A 20265-nucleotide genomic window follows, 5' to 3' on the forward strand; every position below is an offset into this window, starting at 1 on the left:
TCCTCCCAGTATTCTCATCAGGAACCTTCCTGTATTCTCATTAGACTCCATACAAACTCACCTGGGTTTTCAACAGAAGATTTACAAGGGTCTCATGAGAAACTATCATTTGTATTACAATACTTCCAGCTTTGTATTACAATACTTCCAAGCTGCCGTTTCGCAAATAATGATAAGACGCAAAACTTTCTTTTAGTTCATTACAAAAACTCACTAGGAATGTATTATGCATTTTCCTCATTTTATTTTCTCCATTAATTACACCATGTGCTTTAGTTTTTGAGTTTATTGGTTGGTTGGATGGTTGGTTGGTTGGTTGGTTGGTTGGTTGTTTGTATGTTATTGGTAGGATTTAGTCTTAAACACTAAAGTACACATTACAGACAAGATTTTTTTTGGATCCATAGATATCCGTGAATTGTTGCCTCCTCTCCTTTTCGTTAAGAAATGGTTTTGCCGATGTGTGTGTGTATGTGTTTATTCAATCATTAGCAGCTATTGGTTTATCATTATTTCCGTCCTGTGTTTCACATGTTTCGATTACCACATTGAATAATCAGTTTAACAGTGTTTGCCGTTTGCGCACAATCGGCAAATAAAAACCTCTTAACCGGGCTTTTCATGCAGAACGAGAAATTTTCCTAGATTAAACATTAGAACAGGGTTTGTGTTACCTTCTCAAATGGGTATTTTTCTATTGGGATATTTACAGTGTATCAATAAAATCAATGTTACACGTGCGCGGGCACTAGTTAAACCTTTGTATTCTGTTTATTTGAGTTTATTTTCAAATATGTAAAGCTAGAAAATTATAAACTAAATAAAATATATATATTTAGAAGGATTATAATAAAACACTCTTTTTCTTAAAAACTACCAACAAACTTACAAATTACAGTACCATCTGTTTACTTAGTTATAAGACTCATTCGCTATATCTTTTGCCATCTATTTTTTCGTAGGTACGATTCTCGTTAATAATATAGTCAATAACGCGGAAAAATTTTGTGGATGGGAACAATACTATCAATTTCAATGTGAAAAACTCATATCACTCATGTTTGCCTTAATCGTCGATTTACACAACACGTTAAACTATATGCACAATATCGTGTAAACTACAATAGCTTAGTTTCTTTGTATTCCTTGGACTTAAATGACGCCTTAAAACTACCATTATAAACACACTCGTTAGTTTTATTACAAAATACACACATTCACACTACATTCTGCGCATCCGTTGAACATTCAGCATAGTCTTCCTACATTGAAGGAACGACACCTAGCTGAATTCATAAGCTCGCGCTTCTTTACATTCTCTCGCTACCACGAGGATCGCTTCGACTGGTCGTCCATCACGCGGTCAAAGTTTTCATTAACTCGGATTTAAATCGGCACCTTGGTAGAACGATCCGGCCGTCCCTGATGCTCCTCCGGTACCGGTTCCTCCAACCGATCTACTCGACGTGATGACCGAAGCCGTGGCCGTCGTGGGTGAAATAAGCGGAGTGTTGATGGAGCTGAAAAACTCCAGCGGGGAATCGCCCTCCAGAAGGCTTCCGTTGTTGTCCAGATCGGCCATCAGGTTTGAGCTGTCACTCGGGAAGTCCTCCATCATGAGCGAGGGTGGATCCAGATCGTCTACGATGGCGCCCCCACCGGGTAGAAGGTCGTTGACTACTATTGGTCCCCGTCCGCCAGCGCCATCCTGGTCGTTGCTTCCATTGTTGGACTGGAATTGGGTTAGCTCCTGCTTAATTGACTGCAGCACATTCCGTTGCTCGTGTGATGCCTCCTGTGGTGTGAGAGATAAGGAAGAGAGCTTGAATTAGTGAAAGAATCGGATATTAAAAAATAATTTAGTTAGTACAAATCAGAAAAAGCGCCCCTGCTGGCCAAGTTCTCAACTAAAAGGATTATCCTCAACTTCTAAAGGTAGATCGTACTAAGCACTGAAACTTTACCCAAGACTGTAGTATCTTAACCCAAACAAGATATTCAACAACGCCTCCATATTGATGAAATCCCATAAGCTCTGGGTCTCCTATAACATGGATTCCTATAACGCCCCCCAACCATGTGTCTGATAGGAAACCTGACTGTAAGACTACTTGAGGGGAAATTTATTGGATATTCGGTAGGTAATTGTTGAACGTTTACCTCTAAACTCTTATCTAACCCATCATTAATCGAAGCTTACCACTATGCTGTCCAACTGCTGCAGCGATTTGCCCTGCAAATTTTCATATCCACTGACTTGGGCCCGCAGCTTGGCCGTATCATCATCCACCTTTAACAGCGACTGATCGACTGCGTGAAAGGCTTGCGGCAACATTGTTATGAGATCTAGAACGAAAGAAATCCAACATTAGGTAAATTCTCTGTCATCACTTCAAACCCCAGTATAACACACTCACCCGTTGCCGGATTTGAAAGCCTGGTCCTGCATGTGTCCAGATCGAGTATGGTGTTGATCTTCGGGCGCTTCTGGACCACAAAGTCAGCCGTGTGCCCAATGGAGGAGCCATCGGAACTGTCCAGGCAGCTGTTGCTGTGGGTCCGTTTGAGCACGCTGATCGATCGACTGTGGCCACTTGCGGTATTGTCAACGATTCGTGAAACCGACGTTGACGGAGTGGCAGCAATGGCCGGTGGAGATGTTGGCGGAATGCTGCCTCCGAACGGACTTCGGCTGTTTCGCTGGTGTGATGCAGGTGAGAATACGGAACCGCTGCTGCTGCTGCTACTACTTGTGCTACCAGCCGGCGAGAATGGTTGAATGAAATCGTGATCGGTACCATGTAGTGGAGGCACTCGCGATTCCAAGGCCGGACTGTGTGCTTTCTGCAGAACGGAAGGTCGCTGCATTGTGATGATCGCCGAAGGGCTGCCAGAGTGATCTTTCGATCTGGGACTAGCTCCAGTAGAGTCTCTCAGTGGTGAATTGCTTCCGTTCGACATCTTCTTGGAAGCGATCGCAATCACGTTCATGCTCTTGACGATAGCCGACTTGACGGCCTTTGAACTTGGTGCTATTATGGCAAGCTGAGATCCTTCCGACCCATCCGTCTCTTGCGAAGTATTCGACGGTAGTGCCCGTTCCGATGGTTCGTCATCTTCCGAGTGTAGGTTCGTCAGCAGGTTCAGCACGGCTTTTTCAATTTGAGTTGGATTTTCGACTGCCGGTTCGTCACTTTCATCGGGGAGTTCATCCGCCTCAACAATGACGGAGAACTTATGCTTCATTTCTCGCACAAGCCGTCGACCTTCTTCGTCCGAGACTAGGGTGTTGATGCACACGAACGACTGAACCTTCTTTGAGCTGTCGTCCACCTCCAGGTAACCACGCGTTTTCAGATACACAAAGTCGCCCGTTCGTGTCATCAATCGGTAGCAGGACTCACCGTAGTTCTGACTGTAATCGTACACTGAAAGCAGGAAATGTTAATACAGAGAGAAATTTTCAAGAAATTGAGAATCAACTTACTCTGCCGAAGGGCCACGATAACCCATCGGACGTCGTCCTTGTGCATGAAGGTAAACGGTGACAGCCCGGAAACTTCCGTCGTCAAGTATCCAGCCACGACCGATATCCGGTGATCACATTGCACTATCCTGCCGTCGATCAGGTGACGCGTTTTGTACTCATATCTGCAAGCCTCAATCAATCGATCACAGATCGTTGGCACCTTTTGCACGCGAGCCACTGCTACCAGAACCTGCAATTTGAATCGCATTAGTTGATAAATTGCCTTTAGATTAATTACTACTAGGAACACTTACAATATCATTCCCATTAATGCTTTGCAGTGTAATCCCATCGTCGCGGCCGCGTGCCCTCCTCAAGAGCTGCAGACCCGAGGGACCACTTGGTCGTTCTCCTCGTGGAGCGGCATCCGCACGCCTGAAGAATCCATCTATCGTGACTAGCTCGTATGCTGTTGGCTCAGATCGAGGTCCTGCCCTGGCGATCCTGTAATTTTAAAACGTTAATCTCACAGAACATCGACAGATCAACACCTCTGCTTACCTTAACGTGAACTTCCTCCTGTCCTGTCGCAACTTGCGATCAATCTCGTCTTCCTCGTCCTGCGACTTTCGCTGTTGCTCCTCCGCGCTCGTCTCCGTTCCGCTGGATGTTCGACTCGTCGATGGAGCTGACACCGCAGAGTCGAACAAATTGACTAAGTTGTTGGGCACCAGCTGCTGCTTGAGCAAATTGTGATCATCCGGGTGAATCAGGTTGAACAGATTTTGGCCGTAGAGATCGGTCTAAACAAGGGAAGAAAAAGCCAGAACGAAAACGAACGCATTATCAAACAGGGGGCACATTTCATTGCTATAGCACACATCAGGAGATGGCCGATGAAATCATATTAAAAAGTCGTTACTTTGATAAGTAATGTTTTGCCCGGATGGACGTATGAGACGTATCAACGGCCGCCGGCGACACTTCCATGAAGGCATCTAGTTAGAACGTGTTTGCCGCTGGCTTACGTAAGACCGTGTGCGCGCCTACAATGTAAGTTTTATTGCTTGCAGTAGCTGTAGGCCAGTTCTCGACTTTAATTAAATACTACACTAAGTGGCGATGGGTAAATATTTGCGTAGTAATATAAATTGTAACGTGCACTGTTGCACGACACGGACCAGAGACGTGTGCCTGGTCTGCTGCGCTGAGTGCCGTTGGGCCGTTTTCTGGACGACTTCGTGGAGTGGAGGTACTTCTGTGAGTACTGGACTATGGACAACAAAAAGTACGGCGTAATTTCTGCAGCTGCCCTAGCCGATCGAGTGCTATTTAGAATCTTGAGAATGGTTTTGTGGTAGGATTGAGATTAGCAAGAGCGGGGTATGTTTATTATGGTTGTGCGTCCTTCGAATTTATGAATTTTCTCTGCTAACTTCAATCATTACACACTTAGGTGTTACACGCATAGGATGTGCAAGATTGTTATATCATCTCATAGCGCCTGAGAGTTATTATGCCTTGCTATGCGTATCATGCGTTTTATCAATATTGGCTATGAACTGATCTTTTGTTACTCACATATAAAATGCGTAATAAAATAATTTCCGAGTGTGAAGAAAAACCCACTTATCTTCTGTGTGAGGCAATCTTGAAATATCGACGAATTTAAAACAGTGTTAGTTGAATTTTCTCATAAAGAGACTAAGAGTATCGATACAACACTGACTCAGTAAAATTTTAAAAACGAGATTTTAAGGAATGATTACCAGATACTACTTACTCAATCAATCGGGGACGGACCTGGTGTAGTGGTTAGAACACTCGCCTCTCACGCCGAGGACCTGGGATCGAATCCCATCCCTGACATAGTCACTTATGACGTAAAAAGTTATAGTGACGACTTCCTTCGGAAGGGAAGTAAAGCCGTTGGTCCCGAGATGAACTAGTCCAGGGCTAAAAATCTCGTTAATAAAGTCAAACCAACCTACTTACTCAATCGAATCTATGGCAAAAAGTCAAAATGCAAATGGTCCAAAGGACAGAAGGTTGAACGACAAAAGGTCAATTTTTTTTAAATAATGAAAAATTCTCATCAAGCAAATCCATTTCAACCATTTGTTATTTTGACCTTATGTTCATATTCCCACTCAATCTACCCTTGACTCTCTTCGATTATTTTTTTTTACTTTAGCACCGTCCAAAAATAATGTAAATGTTGATGGGGATGGAGTAGTTTGGCTCAAGAGTTACAGCTCACACAAAAATTAAAAAGTAAAATAATATTCTGTTTTAGGTGATACTGAACTTTTTAAGCTGAAATTGAAATTGAAACTGCGAAAACTGTTCAGTTCACCTTCGAGCGTCGAGGTCTCTCAAGGGGCTCCTCAGCTTGTAGGTTGAAGCGCCCATTTAGCGATAAGGGAGTCGTGGGTTCGATCCCCACCGGAGCACGTGGTTTCTTTTCGCAGTTTCATTTTCAATTTGTTTCGTCGTGTACATGTAAATTTCAAAACTTTATAACAGCAAGATTCCTTAGGCGGGAATTGCCTAGAATTTGACAAATAATTCACTTTGCAAAGCCATCTTGATAAAAACCGTGACCTGTACCTGGAACCTCAGTCGAACGGTTGTTCCGGATTTATACGGATGTTTCGTGGGGTCTATCTGAATGTCATTTGAGACATCTTCATAATTAGTTTGCACTGATCAAATAAAACTGCAGTGTTTATAACTGAATCATAAATCATTAGTATATTCCAACTCATTCGGAACCTTTCTGGCCAGATCTGGATTCGCTGGAATCGGTTTCTCGGGCATCAATTGGGAATCAAAATTTGATCAGCCCAAACCATATCATGTGACACATCAATATTCAAGATTTTACATCAGAAGTGTAATACAATGCATATGAGTATGCAACATCTACAAATACTTCTGGAATATCCTATAGCCAATTCCGGGACCGTGGAAAAGGACATCATTCCGATGTTTGCAAACCATATCATAGGACAGATCAATCCTCAAGAATGTTCTCCAGGAGTATAATATGATGCAAGTTGAGTAGTTTCTTGCAACATAGGTTTATTTACAATCACTCCGTGATGTTCTGGAGCCGATTTAAGGACCTTGGAAAAGGACATCAATTTGATGATTGTAAACCCTATCATGCGACACATCAATTTTCAATATTATTCACTGGGAGCTTAATATGATGTAAATTGAGTAATTTTTTGTAGCATAGGACCATTTATATGTACTTCCGGAATATTCTGGAGTCGAAGCAGGGGACTTTGAAAAAGACATGTATCCAATGATTGCTATCAATATCATGCGGAAGTTAATTTCACTGGGAGTATAATATGAATCAACTTGAGTAATTTCTCATGACTCTTTGTTGTAGGCAGTTACTCAATTTGCATCACATTATACTCCTAGCGTAAAATCTTGAAGATTGATGTTTCGATGTTGCAATCATAAAATGTGTGTCCTTTTTCAGGGTCTCGGAAAAGGCTCCAGAACATCTGGATAGTATTTGTAATTGACCCTATGTTGCAATGAATTATTGATTATGCCTCGTTTTATACTCCCAGCGTAAAATACTGAAGATTGATGTGATGTGATAGAGTTTGTAATCATCGGTTTAATCAGCTCCAGAGCATCCCGGCAGTATGTGAAAATGGCCTTTGGCGGCATCCACAAATTACGTAACGCTCTAGGGGGAGGGGGGGGGGGTGCGCTAGGCTCAAGCGTTACGGCTCATACAAAAATTCAAAAATTTTCATACAAAAAGCGGTGGTCACAAATTTCCAATTTTAGCGTTACGTAATAAATGGATGCCGCCTTATGTCGAAAGATTCTATGTTACAATCAGAGGCGCGTCCACGTTTGAAACCATAGATAGGACAAATGGGGCCCAGATAGCCGTAGCGGTAAACGCGCAGCTATTCAGCAAGACCAAGCTGAGGGTCGTGGGTTCGAATCCCTACGGTCGAGGATCTTTTCGGGTTGGAAATTTTCTCGACTTCCCAGGGCATAGAGTATCTTCGTACCTGCCACACGATATACGCATGCAAAAATGGTCATAGGCATAGTAAGCTCTCAGTTAATAACTGTGGAAGTGCTCATAAGAACTCTTTGAGAAGTTTTTCAGGAGAGTCCTAACACCTCCTAGATTTTATACAGTGATACATCCATCGATTATCCCTGGGAAATCCTCCTAGATTCCTGATCTAAACGTCTTCTAAAATTCAATCAATAACTTCTCCAGAAATTTTTAGGGATTTCCTTCAAAATTGTCTTTCAGGATTTATGTAAGATTTCAACTAGGGATTCTCTCTGATAATACCTTCAGCAATTGCTCCAGAGATTCCTACAGAAATTTTTCCAGTAATTCTTTGAGATTTCCTCAGGTAAGTTTTGAAAGTTTTTTGTTCAGGATTTTATCTAGGAATATCTCCAGGGAATTTTGTTTATTTTGATTATTTGACGTCAAGCATTTTGTACACCATTCTAAATTACATTGTGTTCTTAATATCTATGTGTGTTATATGCTATAAATTTATTGAGTATACTCGATTCATAATACATTCCTCGATTATTATTGTTTTGTTTATCAAAAAAGTATTTTTTCAGTTTTGTTCGAGACATGTTAACATCAATCATTTCACAATGCTGATCATATACAGTCATCATCTGATTCAACGGACTAAATTTAGCGTAGTTCGTGCGATGATGACCTACTGTGAACAAGTAACGATTGCGCAAGTGACGAGTAGGTGTATAAAAATTCAGTTTTGAAAGTATATCAGCAGAATCAGAAAAATCAAATCTGTTAGATATTTTATAAGAAAATTCTAAAGTACCTGTTACTCTAGGTACTCTTGGATTTTATAAAAGTTGTTTGTTTTAAAGTCAAATAAACTTTTGAAGATTGTATGGGGATTTTTTGAGAAACTTCTTATGAAATGTTGGTAAAACCAAGGTATTTAAAGGGAGGTAGTTCAATGTGTCAAATAGGGCATTCCGCCATATTGGAAAACAATCAGACAGCTGACTGGTTTGTTATGCTTTATCAGGTCAGCAAGCCTTGAGATCCTAGCAACATGTTTCCCCTTAAACCACTTCACTTTGTTTCCTGACAATCAACCGCAGTTTGAGAATTTTGTTTTCGAATTAATTCTTTAAATTATTCAGTGCTGATCATCCATTTTCATGACAAAAAGCTGACTCGATGGTAATGCAATTAAAGACCTTAATATGTAATGTAATTAACTAAATGTAATGCAACTCCGAAAAACGATCAAAATGAGACACCATTTCAGCGACCTTCATGCTCTATTTTGTCTCTCACCGTTACAAGGAACAACCTGATAAGAAGAATATAATTTAGTTTTCAATCATAACCACCTTCATAGCTCAAAACTTTTTACTTAATTCGAAATAAAACCGAGTAAAGCACAGTGGCCAATTGATGTCTCAAACAAGCTGACAATTTGCATTTCACATCAGATTAGCAGCAACAGAATGAGTGCATGTAGGTCCTTGTCGAGTATGAATTTCGTTTCAATGCACAATCACGACATTCTAGAACTAGATAATTGAAGTAAGACATGGATTTAAACCAGAAAATACGCTTACCAAGCTTTCTACTCGGAATCTGTCTTTGCTAGAGCACATATTTTCAATTTGTTTTTGATAACATAAAAAAATAATAATTGTGCCATGGAAACGAGATCAATCAGCGGAGGGGAAAGGAAGTAGCCAGCCAGCCAACTCACCAGCTGTCATTTTCTACCCCCTCGCTGCTTATCATTCCCCGCATCCTGAGAGGGAGAAACCAATACAAAATTTCTGTACGTCATAGTGAGCCGGGATTCCGCTGTCACGAACTGTCACTTTGAGCCCAGATCTCAAACATTGGACTAACATGGAAAAAGCGCGTAACTGATCGAAACGCATTTTCGCATTTCATCAAAAGTGACAAAAATTGAATGAGAATCAATTCATGCACATAATGCAAGTAATGTCACGTAAGCACCTTTCAACTGATTGAATATAAAGTATTGAAAAACGCATGGTTTTACTTTTTTCCAATGAAAATTAATATTTGGTGCATAGAAAACTGTGGCCTTTTTTCCATGTTTGTCAGGAAAGATCGAAAGTACACAACAAAAGAAAACTATCGATTTTCCCCAAGCCTGCCTTGATTGTTGTTGGCAAGCTGGAGTTATCTTGCAGTTCAAACAAACTTTGTTCTATATTTCGTGTAGTATCGGTGCCTCCCTCCCAGCCCGCATCCACTGACTGCTTAGATCAATGTACCTTTCTATAAATACCTTGGGTAAAACTGTAGGAGTAATACTTGGATGGAAAGCTAGACAAATTTCTAGCGAAAAATAGATTTGTTTATTGAACCCCTAAAGAAATTTTGGATGTATAAGAGGAAACGTGGATGAATTCTTGAAGCAATCCATACGAACCCTTAAGCTAATTTTTATCCCTAGAGCACTTTGGAAGATCTTACAAATTTTTTAAGGATTTCCAGGAGCAACTTATGGCGAAATTCTTCTAAGAGTATTGACAGAATTTCCGGAGAGATCGCTGTAGAAGACCCTGAAAGTATTCTAAATAAAATCACTACAATAATTCCTTAAGCTTTCGCCATAACGAACCCGTTATAGTCTCTGAAGATTTCTTTGGAGCCTGTTCAATTTTGCATCAGGATTCAATGCAAACGGAATAAGCAAAAAAGAGACTTTAGATACAATTTTGGTAAAAATTGATATTTTAGAGACCTTCCATCAAAAAACGAGAATTTTTAAAGACTTGCATTGAAATGGAGTCCATATTCTATAGAAATAGCTCTGAAAACCGTCAATCGCTAACACCATCATACTTGTGCTGTGTATAACAATATGCGACTGGAATTAGATTAATCCATTGGAGATGAACCATCCACGGGCTGAACATCTCCCTAATAAAGCCAATAATAGTAATATATCAATCCATTACTTCATCCAAAGATTCGCCAATAATCTTCTGATAATTCTTTACCGATGTTCGAGAAACCTCTAAGAATTACTTTCAGGAATGCTTATGACACTTTGTTCCAAAACATATACAGAGTTGTCCATAGATATTTTAAGAAACCATTCATTGATTAATTCAGCAATGCCGTAGACTGTAGAGGATTGCTCTATTTGTTTTTCTAATGGTTGAAGAAGATTCTTGTAGCAATTATTACAGTTAGAATCCCTGAATTTTCACTATAGATATTCTCAAACATTCTTTTCACGAGCCAGAACTTTTGAGGATCATGCAAAACCCCAGCCTTAGAAAATTTCTTGTAAATTTCAATCTTCTTAGATGCACATAAAAGAAGCGAAATAATTGACACGAATTTACATTTATTCTTTAAATTACATGAACACAACGAAACAAAAAAAAAAATACACGGCATGACGTGAAAGTAAGTTCAAACAAACTTACTCTCACGCCATGACATGTATTTGCATGTGTACAGCAAACAATATTTGAATATAATATTATCAGAGCACTGGTTGCAATATGAATAATTTTTGAGCAATTTTTGTGATTATAATAATTTTTGAGCAAAATATGTGATTACTTATCGTTTTCGTTGGCCCTGAAAAGTAGAGCAATTTCATACGCTGTAGCAAGATCTCCTTCTTGGTGGAGTCTCCACCACATAATATCCTCAATGAAGGAACTGCTTTCCCAAAACACCACACACATTCCCATGTTTCATAGAGAAACAAAATAACTCCTTTTGATTACTGGATACAATAACATTAAACCATACTTGTTGTTAATATCATTAAAGAATTTAGGCTTTCTTGTTGATGATCGTATATCACCAAATCCGCAAATTTGCACTCTGGTATCAAACATCAGCTGGAACGAAATGTTCTCTTTTCTTCCTTTCTGATTAGGTTCCAAATATTCACGCACTGTTTGAACAAATTATAGACAGTCACACGACCAATCTCAAGAAAATCATATGCAGCGAAGAACGAATATTTTCTTTGAATTTGTAATATTCCAAGAACTCCAAACAATTTCTTTATTACTTCGAAAGTTTTTTGCGAAAAACACTCGCGACGTCTTGCACCGACTATGCTTGAAAACAAACTTGACCATTTTCATGGCGTTGTCACCACGGTCGACGGTCATGTTAATATGGGAATGTAAATTTACGCTATAATAAACAAAAAATTGAGTCCGTCATTGAACTTGCATGGTGACTGGAACTGAAATTTGAAATCACATTGATTATATTTTATGTGTCTGTAAAAATACGTTTTTGAATTTAAATTTCATAATACGTCATCTTAAACATAAAATTCTGCTGTATTTGAGTTTGAGTCACAAAATTATTTAGTGCAATCACGTATACGTCGCTTGTAAAACTCATTATTTTTAAGAGTGCATGTCACGCTTTTCTAGGCATGAGAAACCATAAAAAATGTTATCGTGTCTCCCATCCTCCATGAGAATCAGTACGTGAATAACGAGAATCTTGGGTAAGACAATCCTTTGACTGTCCTTCTTCTTCTTCTTTCTGGCGTTACGTCCCAACTGGGACAAAGCCTGCTTCTCAGCTTAGTGTTCTTATGAGCACTTCCACAGTTATTAACTGAGAGCTTTCTATGCCAATTGACCATTTTTGCATGTGTATATCGTGCGGCAGGTACGAAGATACTCTATGCCCTGGGGAGTCGAGAAAATTTCCAACCCGAAAAGATGCTCGACCGGTGGGATTCGAACCCACGACCCTCAGCTTGGTCTTGCTGAATAGCTGCGCGTTTACCGCTACGGCTATCTGGGCCCCCTTTGACTGTCCTACCCAGGTGTTTTTGTGCGTAGTACATGTCCTACCTGTCCTACCCACTTTCCGCGTCACTGGTTACAATGATTTATTCGGATTGCATTGTATTATAATCGCATCGAAAAATCCCGAAGATTGACGTATCGCATGACATTAGTTGCAATCATAAAATAGTTGTCCTTTGCAGGGTCCCTGAATCGTCTCCAGAACATCCCGAAGTATTTATAAATGACCCTATGTTGCAAAAAGTTTCTAATTTTGCATCATATTATACTCCTGGAGAAAAATCTTGACCACTGATGTGTCGTATGATGTGGTTTGCAAACATCGGATTGTCCTTTTCCAGGGTTCCGGAATCGGCTCTAGGATATTCCGAAAGTACTTTTAGATGGAGTTGAAACAGTTGGAACATACTAATGGTTTATGATTGAGTTACAAACACTGTAGTTTTGTTTAATCCGTGCAAAATAATTATGGAAATGTTTCAAATTGTCCAATAGTGTGTCTGGCAATGGTTCGAAAGGAAAAAGAATGGGTTTAAGCATAGCATAGAGTGACGGTACATATCAATAATTGCTTCTCCTTAATTGATCAAATGTGACTTTTGGCTTATTCTCGAAGAGCACATTTGAGCAGATCTCAAATTATTGATCAATGGATGGATGAGGAAGGAATGTTATTGTTTAATGATTGTTGCTTCTAGAGACCGAGAAAACCTCTGCATCTCCACAACATCATGGGAAGAGTGTTGGTTAGTGAGCGAGGAAAAAGATTTGGTTAGTGAGGGAGGAAAATGATCTGGTCTGCAATACGATCCATGGAAATGGAGGATAAATACGACTCTTACTTAGCACTTGTTTTGCATTTTTGTCTCAAGGTAAAATATATTGATAGAAGTTAAAAAAAAAGTCAACATTCATAAAGTCTAACCATTCAAGAGTTATTTTCGGTAATTACGGAAATTATATGAAACATTAAAAGGTCATTTGGAAATAACATAAACATAACGTTGCAACAATAAAAATGAGTAATTTGTATGAAACGAGCTCAACAGTTGAAAATCCATTCTCGACCGAACAGTAGACTTTTCGCACTTCAATATCGTGAACGGGAAACGATTGATCTTAATTCCGTCCCACAGGAACATGCAACTGAATCGAAATACCTCAAACAACTCAAAAGGAAAAAAAGGGATTTAAGGTGAAGATGAATCGAAGCCAAACCTCAAATTTTCAAAAGCACAAATCCGGAGAACCAAACATCCATTTTAGCTGAAAATTTAATAGATTGGTCACTAGCAGATGGTGACCAATCGATTAAGTTTTCAGCTCAAACAGTTCTCCAGATTCGTGCTCTTGAAAATTTGGCTTCGTTTCATCTTCACCTTAAGGGGTTTAAATTTCAAAGAGACTAAATGTTGAATTCAGAAAGAAAACATAAATAAAAAAGAAAAATATTTGGAGCTTGCAAAAAATATTTCACGAACAAAAATTCGTAGGGTACAAATGCCGTAAGGGTGGAGAAAGGTGCAAAGAATCAAAAACGAAATAAGTAGCACTCTCGTTGAACAAGTGACATAAATTCGTAAATCGTAGATATTACATTCTTAGACCAGAGGTTAGAGTTATAGAAGCGTCAACATTGATTATTGAAGACTTTAACAATCAAAATTTAAAAAATAGTATCGATTCTTTGACTTGATATTTTCACTTCTGGAGAATTTACTTGATATTATATTATTATTTACTTTATTTATGTCGTAGATTACGTTATCCCTGAGTGTTTTGTATTTGATTCATTTGAGATTTGAATTAACTCATTTTCAATACTTAAAGTCATCTACTTGACTGTTTTATCATAAGCCATAAGGACGGTTTTGAACGCATGACTTGATCAAGGTATCAATGCACCTCCATTTCTGCAATTCGGAAGCCGATAAAATTAAGATATGTTTTTAATATAGCGCGTCAGGTGACCAGACAATTTAGAATGAAATTCCATCAAAAAGTGATTGTCACGTGTTTCTATCTGGCCGCCCTAACGAAATAAATAGCGTTATGACATGATGAGTTTTTGTTAACAAAACCAGGGCAGTCAATCGTCAGCTTCGTCACAGTGCGATGACGAAATAAAAAAAGACATCGTCATCCAGTATAATAACTCTGGCAGGTCGTCATCTCGTCATCGACAAAAGAATGCACGACGAACGTCAATCCAAAATCGTCAACGAACAACTTTGTCTTAATTCCGTTCGCTCCCCTTTCTCAAACGAAGGAGGAGTTTATTGTATATTCGCTTGCTATGCACAAAACGGCGAATGCCATCCCAGAATTGCTTGTATTGGCGATTTAACTCGTGCTCCTCAAGCTTCAACAATAGCTCTGTTGGTAAGCGCTTGACATTGACGATTCAGAGATCATTTGTTCAGTTCCGGATACGTTTTGTTTTTTTTATTTTTGTTTTATTTTTTCAAAAAAGGCTAATAATTTATCGACGCCACGGTTCATATTTTTAGTCGGCTCAGAGCTCCCGAACGAAGATTCGACTATAACGAAGGAGGCTTATTTGTTCGTCATGACGCAGAGCCTTTGTGGCGGACCATTGCAGCAAATCGTCATCCAACGCTGGTTGAGTAACGATGACGATTCTTTTTTCAGTTTCATCGACGACTTTTTCCATTTGACGGTGACGATCGTCTACCCTGAACAAAACCATATAACTCAACGGAACAAATTTTTGTCTCAAGCTCCAAAATACCGCTATTTACCTCATTAAGCGTTGCTGAATCCATTGCTGTTTTCAAAAATATCATAGCACGTCTAGTTTTTGATATATTGGTAAAAATGCAATGACTATTTAGGCCAACTTGCATGCAAGTTTCTCAGCTTGAATTTAGCTAGGCTAGGCATTTGCCTAAATTGCCACATAATGAAATGCCCAAAAAATATTTTTTGAAGGTATAGGTGAGTATTGCATATTGCCATAAAAGAAAAACAAAGAATTTTGTATGGAGACTGCAAGCAAGTTGAAAAAGTCGATTTAATCTAAATATAATCGTGCAATTTCAACCAAATTATATCTTAAATTAAATAATGAATCCTACTATGCAAGCTTGGTGGAAGAGATCACAGAAAAAGATAAATCATGCTTTCAATTTAACGTATACATCAATGAAACCAGTGTTATATACGACTTTGGCGACCTGTAGCTAAAAATTGTGACGTTCTGGAACATTTCTGAGAACGGCCTCAAATTCAAAAATCATAAGTAACCTAGAGACACATAATTTGATCCTTGAAACACGCAAAAATGTCATTTTTGTGACGCTGTCTAAATAGTCAAAATCGCTTTGTAGATTTGAAAACATCACTTCTATAAATACGGTCGTTTTGAAGCCAAAATAAAAAAAAACGAATACATTCACAATCCTCAAGCACCCTCCCCCCCCCGTCCAAGAAACACTACGCTCTGGAATGCAGTGAAGGAGAAGGGAACATGTCTGCTGAACCGGAACAAGAATAAAACAAAATGCTCGCAAGAATCTGAGTGCTGGTTTACTCGCAGCTATTCTGCCCATAACTGCAAAACAGTCACATTCGACATTTTTGACAAAATGGAGTTAATACCATGGAGAGTAGACCTGTTCATATTTAAAAAAATGTCTGGAAATCTACCGGTCAAGCAGTATTCGGAATTCTCATGCTAAGAACAATGTCTCGTCAAATTTTCAGCTCATTTGATAAAGATTTCAGTATGCTTCAAGTTGAAAATGTGTTTTTGGGCCTATTTCAAGGTTTGAAAAATCATAACTAGCATGTGGAAAATCAAAACCACTTGCTATTACCACTATTTGAAAGCTTATTCTATTCTGTTAAAGTTTGTCGAACACGCTAACAAGATTTAATTGAGTTTTAACATGATTTGATCCAAATTTGTACTCCGCTGTACCCAGAAATTACAGTTTTCTCAATATACATGGTATATAAATCATGCATTGGTATTATTTTTTCAGGCCCTAGTCAACGGGAATCAAACATAATACATTTATGAATTCATTGACCATCAACAGATTACATGTTGCTAAAGGCAATAAATTACAATAAATGCCCAAAGATCGAGCACCGCATCGCAACCTGATGATAGTTAAATCATGCATGACACATGTACCGGAAACGAATGAATTGAACAAGTTAGCATTGCTTTTTCTCTCCGAGTGATGATTGTTTTGATCGCATTTCACTGATCATTTAGAACGATTTGAAAACAATCATCATCATCGACTGAGAAAAGGCAGTGCTAACGTGTTCATTTTTTGTATTCATTGAAGCTCACGGTGGTGCTCTTGGCTCACCCACAGTGGATTTACAAATGTGCTTCATAATTACCTATTTTTTACAATTTATTTTCGTAAGATAAATGGTTACTTAAACGCGCAGCTATTCAGCAAGACCAAGCTGAGGGTCGTGGGTTCGAATCCCACCGGTCGAGGATCTTTTCGGGTTGGAAATTTTCTCGACTTCCCAGGGCATAGAGTATCTTCGTACCTGCCACACGATATACACATGCAAAAATGGTCAATTGGCATAGAAAGCTCTCAGTTAATAACTGTGGAAGTGCTCATAAGAACACTAAGCTGAGTAGCAGGCTTTGTCCCAGTTGGGACGTAACGCCAGAAAGAAGAAGAAATGGTTACTTTGAACGGGATTGACTTTTAGATATGCATTGTCATCATGTCTGGAAATTAAAAATCCGAAATTTTCATGCAGGCATGCTGTTCAGTGAAAACAATTCCCGAAAAAAGAGATTTTCAAGAACCTCGAGATACAAACCTCAACCAAACTATGTTAAAACTTGCTCCAATCATAAAATTGTGTTCGGCAAAAGTTCGTAGAATTGGATAAACTACTATGTAGAAGTATTTTCGATAAATTTTGATGTTTCGTTCGGTAGTTATGATTTTTTATAGCTTGAAAATAGCCCAAAAACACATAATTGATTTGAAGCACAACTAAATTTACTCTAAATTGAGTGAAATTTTGGCCAGAAGTTCATTTCGCAATGAAAAATCAAAGTATTGGTTGACTGGGGAGTTTCCAGACATTTTTGAAAATATGAATAGGTCTAATGGAGAGTCATCAAATGATAAATACTTTCGATCAACTAACTGAAATCTGTGAGATTGTTATAGAAAATTCGAAAAAAATACCAAGTTGTTTTGTCACATTAGTAATTATAACCGCATAACAGTCACATTGAGATTTTAAATGGGTCTCGTAATGTGATAGCAATGAAATTTCTATCAGAATTACTTTCTGACAATTCAGTAGTTGCGATATGAGTTGTACACAATATCAGCCTCAAATAAGCAGTTTTGAGTTCCTGGTAATTTTTAGAAATTTTAGTGTCCTCCCATACTGCCATAAAATGCACACTTGGTATTCCATTTACTCAATGCCTACTTTTGTCGAATGTTACAAATATGCAGTTATGGGCAGTATTGTGCTCGCGAGTAAACGAAGCTAAAATAATTTGTGAACGTGTTTGGGGCTGTTCAGAGTCAATTGTGCTTTTGGAAAAAAGCTTCCTCCTCTCCGAGATTTTGAGGTTTTGACTAAACTTGTGTAGGGGGAGATCCCCCAGTGCCGGACAGCACCCAATACCGGACAAAGTCGAAACATTAAGAAATCATGGTCCAATCAAGATGGTGTATTAGTAGAAAAGAAAGCTATTATGTAGACTAATGTTTGCGTAGAATAACACATCCTTGAAATATGAATGCCTTTTAAAAAAAGTAGAAAAATTTGAAAATCTTTCAAAAATTGACGTATCCTCTTAGTTTTGAGCCTATTTTGTAATTATTTTGAATATGAAAAAATACTTTGGATCCCGCAAGCATGATCGAACATAATCCTTATTTGATAATATGAATGTATTTTGTACCATAATTGAACTAAATATAGACAAATTACAATTTTGGTTAAGCACCTCCTGTCCCTCAATTTCGGACAGCTTGATTTGTTATATGATATCTTTGTAATTATTGCATCAGTGTCTCAATATACTTTCATTTTTCATGGGTTCCGTCGATCATGGTATCAAACATGTAATAAAATTAAGAAGAATGAACATTCAGAACAACATCAACAGAACAGCTTTTTTCCATCATATATGAAAGAGTTTGTTGATAGGCATCTTGCAAACTAAGAAAAACTCAAATTATTCTTGTAAATGTTGCAAATTCATTGAATTGGCAATTATATACAATTCCTATAGTAAACACATTCAATGATGTTCAAATTTACAGAATTCGAGGCATTTCCAGGTCGTGTCCGGTATTGGGTGCCACCTTTCAAGATCGATCAATTTGGTACTAAAATACATCATCAAAATGCAATGTCAAAATTCATATTTATATTTTCAAATTTATTTTTGTACACTATAAAAATGATAATATTTATCAAAAATGGGCAACACGAGCCCATAAAAACAATATTGTTCGAATTATGAATTTAGTGGCTTAAGTGTCCGGTACTGGGGGATCTCCCCCTATGTAGTTTACTATCGATTTGATGGATTAGGGTGGTTCAAACAATTCTTTGTGCTACACTCATCTCTGCAACACAGTCTCCGTTTTCAACCAAATGAGCTCAAATTTTGGGAGGACACTCAGAATTTGTTCTGGAATCGAATGAGCGATGTGGAGCAAAAATGATTTTTTTAACCACCTCAATATATAATCGATTAGTCTATCAAACTATAATAATTCACACCATGTTCGATTACTCGCGAGTAAAAAAAAAGTCGAATTCCGAAATGTCGAATGCCAAAACGTTGAAAGGAAATAACATCGAAAGGACAAAACGTTGAAAAGAGAAAAGTAGAAAGAAATAAGCAATTCTTGGGAGGATGATTCTCTTTGGAAAGAATGAATAATGCGCTATGCGCAAAACGTTATCCATTAGCACACTGAATCAAGCAAGATTTCAAAAAGTTAACCTCCTGTCGTTATTGAAAATTAACGGTTTGTCTTTCGACATTTTGTTCCTAATCCGTTTTCCCGAACAGGCGATCATCGATCATCGATCAATGGCATTCGAACCCACGACCCACTGCTACCGCTATTCGGGCTCCAAGATTTAAACCAATTAAAATATTTGCATATCGAGATATACTTGTCATCTTTCAATAGAAATGCACTTATCGGACTATAGTCCAATAGGCAATCACTTTGGCCATAACTGATGCACCAACTCTGTTTGTCTACTCGATTTCTTTGCCCTTTCGAAACTATTTTTTCTAACCCTTTGCCCCAGCGATTTGAAGTTTTAATATTTAGTAATTCAATAAATTTATAAATATTTTTTCTCGGTAAAGAAAAAGGCTCTGCCTCAGTGGATACGTAACACTGAGGCAGAGCCTTTTTCTTAGTCAAGTGTTATATAACCATTTCCACAGCTACAAGCGTTTTCTTAGCTGAAGTCACCATTTTTGCATTCGAGCGTGATTTTGCTTTACAACGAGGGCAAAACACCAAGCCTCAAGCAAGCCCCAATAGCTATACCATTTCACATATTGGAAAAAATAAAAGTTCAAGCCTCCAAAACCGATTCAATTAGATGGTTTGACCCTCGCCGATGTGCGAAATGGGATGTGCCGCTTTGCAACTGTGAATTAAGATGGATGGGAAAATTTCCGTGGTCATGGTCGCTTTTTCGCTCAATCATGGTCATAAATAGGTCACAAGGTATCACCTACGTGACAAACGCAGGAAAAATGATAAACAGAACGATTATTTGTGTAAATTTACCATCCGAATTGATCGCTAATGGTAAGACTGAAACTTTTGCAATTAAGACGATGATTCGGCAGAAAAGCGCCATGTATTTTAGCGGTTGATTGGGTTATAGCACATGTTTGCGAACGTCACATAATAAACATTATGATT

The 20265-nt window shown here is 38.5% G+C and overlaps 1 protein-coding gene across 3 annotated transcripts in view; it reads right to left on the reverse strand.

The window, feature by feature from the left end:
- Window positions 1-283: 283 nt before the first annotated feature.
- LOC5579996 (aryl hydrocarbon receptor nuclear translocator-like protein 1) overlaps window positions 284-20265 on the reverse strand; it is a 333517-nt gene continuing 313535 nt past the window's right edge. For 2 of the 3 annotated variants that reach the window (XM_021840597.1, XM_021840598.1), the window contains 6 exons: window positions 4031-4272; window positions 3784-3973; window positions 3488-3719; window positions 2418-3428; window positions 2201-2346; window positions 284-1795 (listed from right to left, as the gene is read on the reverse strand). In XM_021840597.1, coding sequence (XP_021696289.1) covers window positions 1376-1795; window positions 2201-2346; window positions 2418-3428; window positions 3488-3719; window positions 3784-3973; window positions 4031-4272 — 2241 coding nt within the window. In that variant the 3' untranslated portion in view covers window positions 284-1375. The remainder of the gene's footprint in view (window positions 1796-2200; window positions 2347-2417; window positions 3429-3487; window positions 3720-3783; window positions 3974-4030; window positions 4273-20265) is intronic. The other variant, XM_021840596.1, reaches the window with a different exon arrangement.

Source organism: Aedes aegypti, chromosome 2 (genome assembly GCF_002204515.2).
Source record: "Aedes aegypti strain LVP_AGWG chromosome 2, AaegL5.0 Primary Assembly, whole genome shotgun sequence".
Taxonomy (NCBI): domain Eukaryota; kingdom Metazoa; phylum Arthropoda; class Insecta; order Diptera; family Culicidae; genus Aedes; species Aedes aegypti.